We start from the raw sequence: 13,377 nt of genomic DNA on the forward strand, positions 1-13,377 counted from the left end.
TAGACTATAGAACCCCAGATCCAGACTCACAGTTAGCCAGCAGGCCCAGCAGCAGCTCTACCTCAGATAGAGAGTGTAGGCTGGTGAGGTTGGCCCCTACGGAGTTACAGGCAGTGGAGGATTCCTCCCAGCTCCCTGCCTCAGCCTCTGCCAGGGCTTTGTAGCAGTAACGGTTGTGGGCCAGCCAGCCCTCGGAACACGCCGTGCGGTAGTACAACCAGTTATCTGGGGGCGGGTGACGGAGAGGAAAGGAGACGAGAGGTAACGGTCCAATTCAGTACAAAAACATAGGCACCTGTCATTCTAAGACTCAGGGGTAAAAGAGAGAAATTTGGTATTTTATTAGGATCCCCATTAGCTGTTGCAAAAGAGGCAGCTACTCTTCCTGGGATCCACACACAACATGAAACATAATACGGAATGACATAATACAAAACATCAATAGACAAGAACAGCTCAAAGACAGAACTACATGCATTTTTTTTAAAGGCACACGTAGCCTACATATCAATGCATACACACAAACAAGTAATCTCCCATTGCCACTCTTCCAAGTGTCGTTCATCACTCTGGAGAATTATAAATGAAAGAAGGCTGTAAATGGAAGTTCGGTCCTAGGTGGAAACATTCTAAAAATGGAGGTGTACTACTTATGAACTTGTCCAGTGCCATGCCTACTGAACCGTACACAACATATGTTTTCTGTTATAGCCCTGTTATAGCCTAGTGTGGAAGAAGCCGAGGTCAAGAGTTCATGTTCCAGGTGGAACCCAGCTGTTGAGCTGCTAGCTGAAGCTCCTCTCCCATTCCATTCGTAGAATCATTCAAACGACATCGCACACTGGAGTGACTCAGAACTTCTACTGTCACTGGAATAAATAACAAGACTTCTACTAGAACTGGAATAAATAGCAAGACGTATACTAGAACTGGAATAAATAACAAGACTTCTACTGTCACTGGAATAAATAACAAGACTTCTACTAGAACTGGAATAAATAACAAGACTTCTACTAGAACTGGAATAAATAACAAGACTTCTACTGTCACTGGAATAAATAACAAGACTTCTACTGTCACTGGAATAAATAACAAGATTTATACTAGAACTGGAATAAATAACAAGACTACTACTGTCACTGGAATAAATAACAAGACTTCTACTAGAACTGGAATAAATAACAAAACTTCTACTGTCACTGGAATAAATAACAAGACTTCTACTGTCACTGGAATAAATAACAAGACTACTACAAGAACTGGAATAAATAACAAGACTTCTACAAGAACTGGAATAAATAACAAGACTTCTACTAGAACTGGAATAAATAACAAGACTTCTACAAGAACTGGAATAAATAACAAGACTACTACTAGAACTGGAATAAATAACAAGACTTCTACTAGAACTGGAATCATTAACAAGAACACTATCAGGAAAAAACAACCAAGCTGTGCCCAAATGCTGACCTGTTAGAGAAGGTTTTTTCAGTACCATTCAACAGATCTTGTTGGAGAGAACATTGTTTTGGAACATTACAGGTGGATAATTCACCAGACAGCTCTCGAGCCAGACAGAAACAGTTGAGTCATCCGTATCAACCAAAACAAACAGCCAAACGTTGCTCATAGTTATGCAGTTTGACCTATTAGAAAGGGCTGTTCAGAACTGTTAACAAGTCCTAGTTGGAGACTGTGTATAAGAATATGACAAATGGGATTGCTCACCAAGCCCTCTTGAGCCAGACAGAGACAGCTGACACAACCAAACTTTGTGCATAAGTCCCAGATAGCACCCTATTGCCTACATAATGCTCTACTTTAACCAGAAGCCTATGAGCCCTGGTCAAAAGTAGTACACTATATAGGGAATAGGGTGCTATTTGGGACGCAGATTAATAATTCCCTAGGCCCTAGAGCCAGATGGACCTTTTTATCAGCCTCTACATGTAATCACTGCCTATAAACCACAATGTAAAGGGCTTACTGTGAATCTGACAGTACCTTACAGGCAGCTCAGTGGCAAGTCAAATTCTGTACTTCATATAACAGTACACCTACTGTAATATAAATACGGTATCAAAGCAAGTACTGTGTAATAACACACAGTACAATACCTTAACATATACTGTTTTATACTGTATTATACTGTAAAAAATAAAGTGAATGCTACTACAATCGTAATGAACTAATGAATGGATGAATTAATGAATGGATGAATTAATGAATGGATGAATTCATGAAATTCATTAAGGGGAGGGGTTTCTATTTCACAGTATTTTACATTAGCAAGCAGGTTGACTGCTAGGTAAAGTGTTTACACATTACAGTAAATTGATTAATATTTGGTGTTTTATATCACTTACCCTTCTAGAGGCCTTGACAAAGGCTTCCAAACTGGCAGCGACGACAGTGCAAAACAGACCAACAAAACAGACACACAAAACAGACCAACAAAACAACATTCTCACTTCCAGGTGCAACAAATATAGCCTATTACAAGGAACGCCTCAAAATATGTTAATTAGCCAGAAACAACAATACCATGCACCCACTAGCGGTCAAAAGGTTTTTGGCGCTCCAAAGCTTAGGTACGGTACTGTATTCTGTGGGTTGGAATTACAGTACCATTCGAAATACAGCAATTCTATGCCCCGCCCACAACATTTTCACACAATGCACCATCATTTACAGTATGCTGCAGTAAAACATTTCAGAGTATTTTACTGTTGAAAATACCCCAAATTACCGTATAATTTACCGTTTTCCGTTACAGTGCAGATTATGAATCATTTCTTGTAGTACGATGGCTGAGCACTAAGGCAACAATAGACTGAGCGCCAGTCTGTTTGTGCTATCACGCCAACTCTCTGTCACTCATTGTCATGACAAACATGGTTTTGCACAAACAGATATGGGACCAGGTTAGGGCCACAATATGAAACATATAGGACCATTGACGTCTTACCAAGAGGCTCAGCTCTCCTGGTGTCATTGTGGGTCTTCTTACAGATGTAGGGTAGAGCAGAATCACAGGACAGACTCTGCCACTGGTGCCCCCCCAGAGTTATACACTCCACACTGTCTGTTGTCCTGCAGTGGGCTGGAGGATAGGCCTGGGAGAGACCAACACAGGTAACGGGGGAGTTACAGGTAGAAAGGGAGAAACGTTGGCCTAGTTTCAAACACACATTTCTGGCTCCCACCACTGCTACAGCAGGAACTTCTTGATTCACACCGCTGAGATCCATTTGACTGTACCGGTTTGAGCAAAATGGCAAGAAACTCCACTTCAGAGGGCTACATGAAGATATTACATATTATCACTAACGCCAATGCTGTTCATTCACATCGTAAAGGAGGAATCTGGGCCTTGGTGTGGGAGTGAAAAGGTTGGAGAGCAGAAAAAACTCTCTTACCTGAGGTGAAGTTGACTAAGGATAGAGGAGCTCCATCAGACCACTGCCACCCTGTCCTCTCACTCAGATGGTTCAGTCCAATCCACACCATCACCCCCACGTCAGCCAGCCGCTCTGAAAGACACAGAACCAAACACATGAATACCACTAACTCTGGGCAAAACATCTTGTCCTGAATAAGCAAAACTATGAACACAAGTCCGTTTTAAGGCATAATACCTCACCCAAGAGTTTATCGTTTATAGAGTTTATACAGTATGTGTAGCTCAGACCAAACCACCCACCTTGTCTCCTTTCCTGACTAAAAGTTCAATTAAAGTTTTACATTTTTGAAATAGAACTATTAAATATAGTGGTAAAATAGTTCAAGAGACGAGTTGTCATACCTCTGATGTACATCTGTTCAGTGAGGTCAGTGATGCTGAGTAGACTTCCTCCCTGGGCCAGGCAGGAGGAGTCGGCCTGGCTCCACGTCAGGATGGTGTACAGGTTGAACTGGTAACACGCACGGCTCTCCTGGTTCGAGTCCCAGAACGTATCGCAGCTCAACTCTGAAAGCAGAGACAAAGATATTTGAATATTATCATGGTTGTTTTGTTTCAAAGAAATGTGATCAAACCCACACTGTACAACAATACTGTTGTGTGTGTGCGTGCGTGCGTGTGTTTGTGTGTGTGTGTGTATGCATGTGTACAGTGCCTTGCGAAAGTATTCAGCCCCCTTGAACTTTGCGACCTTTTGCCACATTTCAGGCTTCAAACATAAAGATATAAAACTGTATTTTTTTGTGAAGAATCAACAACAAGTGGGACACAATCGTGAAGTGGAACGACATTTATTGGATATTTCAAACTTTTTTAACAAATCAAAAACTGAAAAATTGGGCGTGCAAAATTATTCAGCCCCTTTACTTTCAGTGCAGCAAACTCTCTCCAGAAGTTCAGTGAGGATCTCTGAATGATCCAATGTTGACCTAAATGACTAATGATGATAAATACAATCCACCTGTGTGTAATCAAGTCTCCGTATAAATGCACCTGCACTGTGATAGTCTCAGAGGTCCGTTAAAAGCGCAGAGAGCATCATGAAGAACAAGGAACACACCAGGCAGGTCCGACATACTGTTGTGAAGAAGTTTAAAGCCGGATTTGGATACAAAAAGATTTCCCAAGCTTTAAACATCCCAAGGAGCACTGTGCAAGCGATAATATTGAAATGGAAGGAGTATCAGACCACTGCAAATCTACCAAGACCTGGCCGTCCCTCTAAGGAGAAGACTGATCAGAGATGCAGCCAAGAGGCCCATGATCACTCTGGATGAACTGCAGAGATCTACAGCTGAGGTGGGAGACTCTGTCCATAGGACAACAATCAGTCGTATATTGCACAAATCTGGCCTTTATGGAAGAGTGGCAAGAAGAAAGCCATTTCTTAAAGATATCCATAAAAAGTGTCGTTTAAAGTTTGCCACAAGCCACCTGGGAGACACACCAAACATGTGGAAGAAGGTGCTCTGGTCAGATGAAACCAAAATTGAACTTTTTGGCAACAATGCAAAACGTTATGTTTGGCGTAAAAGCAACACAGCTGAACACACCATCCCCACTGTCAAACATGGTGGTGGCAGCATCATGGTTTGGGCCTGCTTTTCTTCAGCAGGGACAGGGAAGATGGTTAAAATTGATGGGAAGATGGATGGAGCCAAATACAGGACCATTCTGGAAGAAAACCTGATGGAGTCTGCAAAAGGCCTGAGACTGGGACGGAGATTTGTCTTCCAACAAGACAATGATCCAAAACATAAAGCAAAATCTACAATGGAATGGTTCAAAAATAAACATATCCAGGTGTTAGAATGGCCAAGTCAAAGTCCAGACCTGAATCCAATCGAGAATCTGTGGAAAGAACTGAAAACTGCTGTTCACAAATGCTCTCCATCCAACCTCACTGAGCTCGAGCTGTTTTGCAAGGAGGAATGGGAAAACATTTCAGTCTCTCTATGTGCAAAACTGATAGAGACATACCCCAAGCGACTTACAGCTGTAATCGCAGCAAAAGGTGGCGCTACAAAGTATTAACTTAAGGGGGCTGAATAATTTTGCACGCCCAATTTTTCAGTTTTTGATTTGTTAAAAAAGTTTGAAATATCCAATAAATGTCGTTCCACTTCATGATTGTGTCCCACTTGTTGTTGATTCTTCACAAAAAAATACAGTTTTATATCTTTATGTTTGAAGCCTGAAATGTGGCAAAAGGTCGCAAAGTTCAAGGGGGCCGAATACTTTCGCAAGGCACTGTATGAGTGTGCATCACCTTGACTGGGACAGAAGCCCCATTTCTCATCCGGATCGTATCGACTGGTGGTGGCACACCAGCGATGGTGGTCCTCGCGCCCCTCTGCCGTGCACTCCGAGTACCACTTGTTGTTGTATTTGAACGGCAGGGCACAAGGCATGCCGTGGGCATTACCCAACAGTGTGTGGATCTCTACAGAGAAAAAAAATGGTCATTACCCCCTTCTTTGGGCTCATTTTCACGGTCCTATAGTGATCCAGTCTGTTCGTTTTCTTATGTAAGTGATGATTGGCATTTGCACGGCTGCAGTAATATCAAAAGAGCTGTGTCTCAATGAAACTGTCTTTGTAGAAAGAGGACAGTCAGTGCATGTCACTACTATAATATACTAGGTATGCTAGTGGTGCGCGGGTTGACTCATAACCCGCAGCCCCCTGCGGTTATATCCGCAGGGCGGGTGGGTTTAGTGTCATGCAATATTGTGTGGATGAAGGACGGGTGGATGGCAGGCGGCTGAATAAAGAGAAAACAAGGCATTAAAAATCCATAAATGTATCCTTCTTATGCAATTCATATGTATAGGCTACAATGAGGTTTTTCTTGTATTGGTTTTGTCTCGCGTTAGTGCGTAGGCTAGCCTAAGCCTAAACATTAGGGCCTAACCGTAGGGCGCCAAATACACACCAATTGCCAAATGCTTTTTGGAACAACGTCGGAGCTTAATTCAGTAAGAAAAAATCTGCCAAATGGAGAGTTCAAATGAACTAGAAGGGAGGGCCAGAACAGTAGTCTAACGTTTTGGGAAAGTTTTGGTGAAGTGGTAAAACAGTATTACAGCAGTGCTGGCTATGTTATGGTGATGGTGAGGCGCTACACAAATTTGAGTCACAAGACGGGGACTTCAAAACGGCTCGTCAAGGTAACTGTACTGTTCAGATGGGTTAAATGTGAGAGCAGCTAAACTGAACCCTGCACACTGATTGTAGGTGTAGAACTTCTCATATAGCCTAATAATATGAACTCCGATATGGATCACAATTATGAATATTAAGGCTATACGCACTATAGGTTACACACATAGACACTCAAACATGCAAATTGGCAGAGTTATTATTTATTTGGACATCCCACATTATAGTCTTACTCTTATACGGACATCATACACACTCTCATTATATCCTATCCAATAGCATACACATCAACCTACTCAGATTTGTTACACACATAACTTGTCTCAATTTTCTAACATCTGTGGCATTGGCTCACAGGCAAACAGGCAAGGGAATAAAACAAATATTGCTAGAACCTATTTCTTGAATTCTAAATATCAGACATTTGAAAGCTCTAGTTTTGACCTTCATAATACCTCTGATGGCAGTAAATTTACAAGCACTAATTATGGTCAATTTAGCCTGAGAATAGTATCTAGTTATGGTCAGGGGTGAAATAAGTATAGCTAGATATAATTGTAACGGTTTGGCAGATTATTTAAAAAAGAAGATCAGTCTTTACATGGCTAAAGGGAAACTAATATCACATATACTGTTTACAGGAAACTCACTCTACATCCTTAGATGAAGTTGCGTGGGAAAAGGAATAGGGTGGTGAAATCATTTTCTGTCATGGACAAAGGAACTCAAAGGGTGTGATGATATTAATTAACAAAAAATTTGATCTGAATTTGCAAATAGTCAGGAATGATTCGCAAGGAAGGTGGAATCCTTTTGAATATGAAAGTGGACGAAAAAGAGATTTGGCTCATTAATCTATATGGTCCAAATCAGGATGATCCACACCTCTTCGAAAACATTAACACCAATTTATTGAACTTACAAATGATCTAATCATTATGGTAGGACACTATAACACAGTGTTAAGTACCTCAATGGACCATAAATGTAATCACTCTACAAACTATCATCACCGTGCCCTTAAGGAAATCACAAATATTATGGACACATTAGAAATAGTGGATATTTGGAGACTAAAAAACCCCGACCTAGTGCCATATACATGGAGGAGACTTAATCAAGCTAGTCGTCTTGACTACTTTCCTGTCTCTTTCTCTCTTGCATCAAAGGTTGAAAAAAATGTAATAGGAGACAGAATGCGATCGGATCATCATCTAATTGGCATTCACATAACACATAACTTATAGATTTTCCACGTGGACGGGGATATTGGAGGACAACTTATTTTTAACTAAGACAAAATCATTTATAACTGAATTTTTCCAGTATAATATAGGTTCAGCAAATCCCCTTGTTGTTTGGGATACCTTTAAATGAACCTTCAGGGGTCATTCAATTCAATATTCATCCATATTAAAAAATCAGTTTCTGGCTAAAGAAACAAGACTAACAAGGGAAATCCATGAACTACTAGTACAGGTAGAGAGCAATAAAAACGATACTACAGAGATAGAAAATAAGTTAGAGGAAAAACAAAAAGAACCTGAGGAACTTATTCAAGAATGATCTAAAGTAATCTATTACAAAAATAAAGCAAACTGGATGGAATATGGAGAAAAATGCACAAAATTCTTCCTGAATCTCTAATATAGGAATGCTAACAAAAATAATGTGCAGAAACTCGTTACTGAAGACGGAGTCATCTATGATTCTCCAAATGATATTTTAAAAAAGGAAGCTAATTATTTTAGGCAGATGTTCTCTTTCCCACTGAATGAAGATTACGGTAAGGAATTCTTTCCAAATAATATAAGAAATGGAAAATTAACAAATGTACAGAAAGATCGGTGTGAAGGCCAAATTACAGAGGAATAACTTTGAGGCTATTAAATCCTTTCAGTCTGGAAAAACCCCAGGGCTTGATGGCATACCGGTAGAGGTATATCAGGTATTTTTTTTATATATTAAAAGCTCCATTGTTAGATTGTTTTAACTACTCCTATAGAAATGGTAGTCTGTTAGGTACTCAGCAGGAAGGTCTGATTTCTCTACTTTTAAAACAAGACTCAGATTGGAAATATTAAGACCCAGTCTATCTAAAAAACTGGAGGCCCCTTACATTTCAATGTTGTGATGCAAAAATACTAGCAAAATGCATAGCACTCAGAATTAAAAGGGTTTTACCAGGTATTGTTCATCCTGATCAGACAGGTTTTTTACATGGACGATACATTGGAGATAATATACGACAACTACTAGAAATAATAAAACATCATGAAACATATAAGAAGCCAGGAATGGTATATATAGCGGATTTTGAAAAGGCATTTGATAAAGTAAGACTAGATTTTATTTTTTCAATTTTGGTAATTCTCTTATAAAATGGGTAAAAAAAAGAATGTATAGCAACCCCAGGTGTAAAATAGTAAATAACGGCTACTTCTCAGAGAGTTTTGAATTGTCAAGAGAAGTTAAATAAGGGTGTCCGCAGTCACCATATCGATTCGTTATGGCCATCTAAATGCTATTAAAATCAGATCCAATAACAACATTAGAGGATTAGAAATCCAAGGCTTAAAAACAAAGGTGTCCATGTATGCCGATGACTCAAGTTGTATGTTAAGTCCACAAGCTAGATCCCTGCAACGTCTCATTAAAGATCTAGATAACATTTCTGTACTCTCTGGACTAAAACCTAATTATGATAAGTGTACAATATTACGTATTGGATCCTTAAAAATACAACTTTTACATTTCCTTGCAGCGTACCTATAAAATGTGCTGATGGTGAAGTAGACATACTCGGTATTCATATCACAAAATATATACATAAGCTCTCCACAATTAATTTCAATAGAAAACTTGTAAAAATAGACAAGATCCTGCAACCATAGAGAGGTAAATACCTGTCTATTTATGGAAAAATTGCCCTGATTAACTCCTTAGTCATGTCTCAGTTTACTCACTTACTTATGGCACTGTCTACTCCTGATGATTCATTTTTCAAATCATATGAGCAAAAAATATTTCGCTTTATTTGGGACGCTAAATCAGACAAAATAAAACGAGCCTATCTATATAATGAATATGAATTGGGTGGGTTGAGATTATTAAATATAAAAGCACTAAACCTCTCTCTAAATGCTTCACTCATTCAAAAGTTTTATTTGAACCCTAAATGGTTCTCTTTATTATTAATAAAAGCTCATCCATTGATAATTTTTTTTATTTTTGCCTTTGTTTAGATTGCCATGTCTCATTTTCGATTACTTGAAAAGTATTATTTTTTCAGAGTATCTGTCTTTTTCAAACAAGCATTGCAGAGCTGGCTACAATTTCAATTTCATCCCCCTGTATTTATGGGAAAGATGTTTGAAAAGGGTATTTTGTTCTTAAATTATATTGTAAATTGTAATGGTAGAGTTATGTCCTTCATGGAGTTATCAGAATTGTGCGGGAAGGTCTGCTCAATCCAAGTGTACAACCAATTGATTACAGCATTGCCCCAAAAATGGAGGAGGCGGGTGGCAGTGGGAGGAGGGAGGGAACTGGTCTGTCTGCCCAATATAAAGGATCTAGGATTTTTTTTTTTTAATTATACTGTCAAGAGGATTAAAACAAGGCTGTCCATTTGTTTTAAATAAAAATAAAACTGAACTCTGCACACTGACTGTAGGTCTTGAACTTCTCATATAGCCTAACAATATGAACTTCTGCTAAATCTATTATTTATTGCAGTAAAAAGATACACCAATAGTGATTGGGGGAAAAAATCCATACAGTTACATATCGGGATACTATTTTTGAAGATATATCGTATCGTAAGCAATATATATATATATATATATTTTACATTGAATCGCAATAAAATCACAGTATTGACTCGCAATACATATAGAACTGCGAGAATTGCAAAACATGTCGTATCGGCAATTATGTATCGAGGAGGTCAGAGACCTGGCAGTGTGGTGCCAGAACAACAACCTCTCCCTCAATGTGAGCAAGACAAAGGAGCTGATCGTGGACTACAGGAAAGGTAGGACCGAAACAGGCCCCCCATTAACATTAACAGGGCTGTAGTGGAGCGGGTCGAGAGTTTCAAGTTCCTTGGTGTCCACATCACCAACAAACTATTATGGTCCAAACACACCAAGGCAATCGTGAAGAGGGCATGACAACACCTTTTCCCCTCTCGGGAGATTGAAAAGATTTGGCATGGATCCCCAGATCCTCAAATAATTCTACAGCTGCACCATCGAGAGCATCCTGACCGGTTGCATCACCGCCTGGTATGGCAACTGCTCAGCATCTGAGCATAAGGCGCTACAGAGTGTAGTGCGTACGGCCTTGTACATCACTGGGGCCAAATTTCCTGCCATCCAGGACCTATATACTAGGCAGGGTCAGAGGAAGGCCCCCAAAAAATTCAAAAACTCCAGTCACCCAAAGACTGTTCTCTCTGCTACCGCACAGCAAGCGGTACCAGAGCGCCAATTCTAGGTCTAAAAGGCTCATTAACAGCTTCTACCCTCAAGCCATAAGACTGCTGAACAATTAATCAGATGGCTACCCTGACTATTTACATTGACACCCCTTTGTTTTTACACTGCTGCTACTCGCTGTTTATTATCTATGCATAGTCACTTTACCCCTAGCTACATGTACAAATTACCTCGACTAACCTGTACCCCTGTTGTTGTTATTTTATTGTTACTTTTTATCAAATTGTTTACTTTAGTTTATTTAGTAAATATTTTCTGAACTCTATTTATTTAACTGCATTGTTAGTTAAGGGCTTGTAAGTAAGCATTTCACGGTAAAGTCTACCGGTACACCTGTTGTATTTGGCGCAGGTGCCAAGTAAAATTTGATTTGATTTGATAATAGCATATTGTGAAGTCCCTGGCAATTCTCAGCCCTACCACCAAATGTAAACAGGAGTGGAGAAATATGATTTACTTTATTCAGCATCTTGAGAGAATGAATGCGCGGTTAGGAACCGTCTGTAAAGGTGCTATCTTTTTCAGCATAATAAAAGCTGATAGTATTTCAACCACATAGAATATGCATCCAAAACTAACTGAAATCTTATCAAAAACATGTTGGGTCATTTTAACAGCTTTAAATTTTCTTAAAACTGATTTAATTTTGAAATTCTGCAAATTGCATTTTCTCCCCGGTCCCTAAATGTCTTTCCCGTGCAAGAGAAGCAGGAACGAAAGAGAACAGAGAAAACAAACTTTATCGATGTCAACTACATTGAAGCATTTATTCTATAAATGTATGACATTATTCTGATGAGCAAGGGTTTATTTAGTCTTCTAGGGCAACAAGTAATGACCAAGAGTAGCTGCATGTATCTAACTACAGACAAGTTCATTGACTGACAAATAGTCTACCAAAATGTAAGGAAATTATAAGCAGTAACATATGCCTATCTAAAAAGGCCTGTCCAAAAAATCGTTCCACCTTCTCTGACTGTACAGCGCATTTTCTATATTGCGGGTTAGGGTCGGGTGGTTACGAATGGGTTGTTAGCAATTGCGGACGGGTGCAGGTGAACAAACAGCTGACCCGCGCATCACTAATGTTGACTACTTACCCTCATAAGGATAGGCACATGGCCCCTCCCCCGGTGTAGAGTACCTCCGCCACTGATGATAACTGGCCCTCTTGACCACCACCAGGCGTCCAGCCACGGACAGCTTCAGCTGGGACGCCCCGTACAACGTATTCCCATTGCACCTCCACCACAGGGTCCGGAGGGGTGAGTCACACTCGAAGGTGCCCAGGGGCTGGGTGGAGTCGCTGATGTTCAGGCCCAGACAGAGGCTGCTACCCAGATTGAAGAGGCGGTGGCGAGACACCCACTTCCACAGCATACGGCGGGTGGGCCTCTCACAGCTCTCCAGGACCAGGTTAGAGGAGATGCAGCGCTTCAACTGGGTACTCTCCATGATGAACAGACCCTTGTCTGGGAATAGAGGGATTGATGGGTGGAAATGTAGGGTAGTGGTGAAGAATAATAGCATATTCTACTGAAAACTCTACTATGCTCTCTCTACGACACTAATATTGGTGTTTGTGCACTAAAAGGACCTGTCTTAAGGCTTCTGTATGCTCTGGTTCTGCTGGACCGAACGAGTGTGCTTGCGTACTCTCTTAAAAGACCTTTGCTTGAGAAGCCGTAGCTAGCATACACTTCCTCAAAACAGTCCAGATATCTGTCGTTAATTTTTAACGTTTTTGCAGAAATCTTAGTTGCACGATTTTAAATCCAACTAAGCTGTTTGGTGCAGTATTTCTCAAGTAAAGAAATGGCACGAATACGAGTAATCTATTGTTGAATGGCAACAAACACTTTATTGAAGAATCCCTACTGCTGCCCATTGACCGACAAAAGGGGTGTTGACTTCGGCTTGCCTCTAGAAAATGTTTTGTGCGCACGAACAGCCGAAACTATTCCCGAACGGTTTATTGTTCAGGGCCCATCCATGTCATTCTCCTATACACATGTCTGAAACAAGTGTGAATGTTTACAGGCTGCTAAAATGTATTATTAGTCATATGCATAATAACATTACAATAACAACATTACTACTAGCCTAGATTGTCATATCCCAATAAACATTTCAAATTCAATGAGACTGGAGACTAGAGTTTAGGTCATCGGACAGACCTACTCCCTGTGCCCAATCAAACAGCATGTCTGAGCCTGTTTCTCCCTCTCTCTCTCTCTGTATGTTTGTGTG

General features: G+C 40.2%; 1 protein-coding gene across 1 annotated transcript in view; it reads right to left on the reverse strand.

The window, feature by feature from the left end:
• LOC110528811 (secretory phospholipase A2 receptor) overlaps positions 1-13,377 on the reverse strand; it is a 32,513-nt gene that overhangs the window by 17,801 nt on the left and 1,335 nt on the right. Inside the window, 7 exon segments of the mRNA XM_090240369.1 lie at positions 31-225; positions 2,969-3,050; positions 3,052-3,116; positions 3,420-3,533; positions 3,806-3,970; positions 5,733-5,906; positions 12,228-12,599. Coding sequence (XP_090096495.1) covers positions 31-225; positions 2,969-3,050; positions 3,052-3,116; positions 3,420-3,533; positions 3,806-3,970; positions 5,733-5,906; positions 12,228-12,599 — 1,167 coding nt within the window.

The sequence above is a fragment of the Oncorhynchus mykiss genome, chromosome 7 (genome assembly GCF_057628025.1).
Source record: "Oncorhynchus mykiss isolate SJ-2025 chromosome 7, ASM5762802v1, whole genome shotgun sequence".
Classification (NCBI taxonomy): Eukaryota; Metazoa; Chordata; class Actinopteri; order Salmoniformes; family Salmonidae; genus Oncorhynchus; species Oncorhynchus mykiss.